The sequence below is a fragment of the Terrapene carolina genome, unplaced genomic scaffold, assembly GCF_002925995.2.
Source record: "Terrapene carolina triunguis isolate 2854851 unplaced genomic scaffold, T_m_triunguis-2.0 Scaffold33715, whole genome shotgun sequence".
In the NCBI taxonomy this organism is placed as follows: Eukaryota; Metazoa; Chordata; order Testudines; family Emydidae; genus Terrapene; species Terrapene triunguis.
In genome coordinates, this window is record NW_020698066.1 from 4115288 (window position 1) to 4119498 (window position 4211).

The window sequence follows — 4211 nt, forward strand, 5'->3', positions numbered from 1 at the left end:
GGATCGAATTACCTGGGGTCCACACGGCGCGGGATCGACAGCCGCGGTTCCCCCGTCGACTGCGCTACCGCTGCTAGCTCTGGTGGAGTTCCGGAGTAGATGGTGAGCACATTCGGGGATCAATATATCGCGTCTTAACGAGACGCGATATATCGATCCCGGATAAATCGATTGCTACCCGCCGATACGGCGGGTAGTGAAGACGTACCCTGTATTTCAGTGAAGCTGTGTACAAATGTGAATGGATCTGTGAGTGTGTGAAAACAAACAAGCTATACTACTGACCCGGTTTACTTTTCATCAATGAAAAGAATGTATGGAATAAGGCAGGATACAATGACCTAAAGAACCATTATAAAGCTTTTGGTTGTCACTAGTAGCCAGCAACACCTATCAGGCTGTATACAGTTACGAACATTTGGACAAGCTTGCACTGATCTTCAGTTAGATGAGCTATGGAGAAGTGCTGTGAGACAACACAATAAAAAGACTGTCAGAATCAGGCTCTTTGCAAAGACTAATTTGTGTTTTATTTAATCTCAGAGAACAAGAGCTGGTGTTTTGTAGGAATAACTAAACGGATGACTCCCTGAATCGGGGCAATTATGTAGAAACCTTAGAATTAGTCAGGGAATTTGATCCTTTAATCAAGCAGCATTTGGGAACCATCTACTTTATTTTCTGGAACATCAAACAATTCAAAACAACCTCATCAAAGCAGTAAGTAATATGCAACTTAATGCCATTGCCAAAGAAATTGAGGAAACACCATTTGTTGCTATTTTACTTGATGGAACGTCAGATAGTCCCAATGAGTCCAGCTTTTGACTGTACTGCATTATGTGACCAAGAATGGTGATATTGAACACTTTGTTGCTCTTAATGTCATTAGTAACAATCGAACTGCAGCTGAGCTTTGCCAGCATGTTGAAACTGTGTGCCAGAAGTTTAAATTTGTTGACAAGGTTTGTAGCTCAGACATATGGCAGTGCAGCAGTAATGGCAGGCAACATAGGTAGGCCTCAGAAACGTGTTCATGAAAAGTTTCTCTGTGCACTTTTTGTTCATTGCTATGTCCGTGTTTTAAATCTTGTCCTCAATTTTGCAGCAAACAGTAGCAGACTGATTTTCTTCAAAAATTTAGAAGGAATCTCTGTGGGTTTTTTTCCCCTCTCAATCTTCAAAGGACTGAACTTCTTGGAAGCCTAGACAGCTTTCTGTTTGTACCACAAGGTGGAATTTTCATTCAAGGCTTGTACAAATTGTAAAATGAGCAGAGAAGCTCTGACTGAACTCTTCAAAAGTGTGGTGGAGAATCCAGTAGCTTGGGATGCTCAGTCTTTTCACTCAGCCATGGGTTTGCTGACTGTGGTTGATAATTTTCAGTTTGTGTTTCTCCTTTGCCTCTACAACAACATGTTTGAAGTGACAGAAGTGATGTTTCATGTTCTTCAAACCAAGATGTATGATATTGAGTTTTGTATTCAGCAGACTTCTGAGACGTTAGAGCAAATTAGTCGAAAGCAACAAGTTTTTGACGAGTTTTGGAAAGAGGTGTCGGAGTTAGGTGCATGTGAACACTGAAGGGAAAAAAGAGCAAGTGAAGGCCAAGCAACGTATAAACGTCTCTCCTTTGAGGTTATTAACCATGTCAGAGAATAGTTATTGTACAATTTGAAAGTATAGAGAAACTTTAATTTGTACAATTGCTGAATCCAAAACAATTCAAGGAGTTCCAGACACATTTTCTGGTTAATGCTCTCGAATCTCTGGAAGAAGCATCTTATCCAAATATTTTTGACATTAGTAGATTGCATTCCAAGCTGTGTGCTGTGTACAAATGAGAACAGTGGCAAGAGAAAAGTGACTTGTATAGAACTATTCATGTGCTGGATTTACAAACTTGCTTCTCTAAAGTCAACAAATTGGCTACCTTAATTCTGATTATTCCCTACTCTGCAGCCACAGTGGAAAGATCTTTTTTCAACTTTAAAGCGCATTTAGACATTTACACGCAACACCCAGAGTGGCAAACACCTGTCCAGCTTGGTTTCACTGACCATCGAAAAGGAACTGCTTAGGTACTTGTGCAGCTTACCAGATTTTTATGACTTTGTCACTGAGAAGTTTCTTACAAAAGATGGAAGAACGGATTTTTAATTTCAGTAGAAATGTTAGATAATCGAGTATTAGTATAGTCTCAGGTTTCATTATATTTGGCTTACTAGTATTTGGCAAAAATGTATTTGGTTTATTAATCACAGTCTGTACATTAGAAAAAAATCTTTTTATCTGTCATCTAAAAAGTTGTTGCATACCTTATTAAAAATGTCATTTGCATGCCACTGGGTAGGCCAATTCTCAAATAGCACATTCTAGGTTTTGTTTTGATCAGTGGTGGTTTTCTGGTAACCAGCTTTAAAAATAATTTTTAAAATACATACAATATTTTTACATACAATACTTTTTTTCTTAGGCACTGAAAGTGCGGCAAGCAGATGTCACCCGAGAAACGGTACAGAAAAGTGTCTGTGTTCTAAGTCAGCTGGTAAGAGAGCGACTAACAAAGACAAACTCTTTTTTTTTTTTTTTTAAGAATACACACAGAAAACTGGTTTGACAAATTTTTGTTTGGAAACTTTCATTATTTTAAATGTTCTTTGTTAGAAACACTTTAAAATGTAACAAAATGAGCCTTGAAATCACAGCTGTGTTAGAAGGCCAAAGTACTCAAATGTTGTTATAACTTCTTCAACTGGAGAGACAAGGTGAGTGAGGTAATATCTTTTGTTGGACCAACTTCTGTTCGTGAGGGAGACAAGCTTTTGAGCCAAAAAGAGCTCTTCTTCAGGTTTGGGAAAGGTACTCCCAGCTTTTGCTGTGACACTAGGAGTTCCTTCTCCAGACCTGAAGAAGAGCTCTGTGTGGCTTGTCTCTATCACCAACACAAGTCAGTTCAATAAAAGATATTATCTCACCCACCTTGTCTCTCCAATATCCTGGGGCTGATATGACTACAACTACATTGCATGGAAAAATGCATGTACTTTATTGTGAGTCTTGATAAGATCTATTTGCATTTTTAATAATTGTTCCAAGAAGCCTATCAGTAATTGTATATTCCATTCAGTGTATGTATCCATGCTAGCTTTAGTGTTGCTACTATGGCTAAAAATAGTGAAACCATGATAGCACAGGTTTCAGTGCAGGCTGTACGAGCATGCTGGGGACCCTGGGTATGTACTTACCTTGCTAGCCCATGCCGCTGTGTCTTCACTGCAGACTAGATTTAAGATAGCATGGGATGCCAGCCCATGCTGCAACCATACCTCCAATTGAAGTGTAGATATATCCATGGTGATACACTATAAAATTACTAGTAAGTTATCAGATAATGAAAAACCTAGCAATGGACAACTGTGAAATGAAGCTTTTTTTCTAGCGGTTAGTGTAGTATGTTATGTGGAATATGATGTGTCTTCAGAATATATTGGGTGTAGCTCTCAGTTATCTGGGGGTCTATGTTGCAATGCAGGCTGCTTTTTACAGTCAGACTATGCAACTACATTTTACAGGCAGAGAAAAGAATTCTTTATTGAGAGCTGAATTCAACTGCATGAGCAAGATGAAGCAGGAAAGTTCCCGCTTATTCTATCCCCACAACACTACTGGGAGGATATTGAGTGATGTGCACTATCTGCCAATGAAACACAAGATAAAATTGTTACCTAATTAAAATTCACAGTGAGGGCTTTTGTCTTTAAAAATTACACTTCCATCTAGTGGGGTATCGATCTGTATTAGAACACAAGGACAGCTGGGGGGTATGGAGGAAGGACACTGGAACTGGAAACCAGCAACAAATGTACTTTTTTCATCTGCCTTTCATTCATGACATAACATGTCCATTTCTCTGTTTCACAAGCCTTTGTATGGATTACTTCAAGCAAAGCTACAGCTCATTACTCATGCCTATTTTGAAGAAAAAGACTTCTCACAAATTTCAATACTTAAGGTAACTTTTCAATATATACTAATACAGTATAATGCCCCTTGTGTATGACCATAGATTTTAAGTTATAAACCTTCTTTATCAGAGGGGTAGCCGTGTTAGTCTGGATCTGTAAAAAGCAACAGAGAGTCCTGTGGCACCTTTAAGACTAACAGATGTATTGGAGCATAAGCTTTCGTGGGTGAATACCCACTTCGTA

At 38.8% G+C, this 4211-nt stretch overlaps 1 protein-coding gene across 1 annotated transcript in view; it reads left to right on the forward strand.

The window, feature by feature from the left end:
* LOC112104948 (late secretory pathway protein AVL9 homolog) overlaps nucleotides 1-4211 on the forward strand; it is a 69922-nt gene that overhangs the window by 36267 nt on the left and 29444 nt on the right. Inside the window, 2 exon segments of the mRNA XM_024197555.2 lie at nucleotides 2477-2548; nucleotides 3926-4015. Of these exon segments, the coding sequence (XP_024053323.2) occupies nucleotides 2477-2548; nucleotides 3926-4015 (162 nt within the window).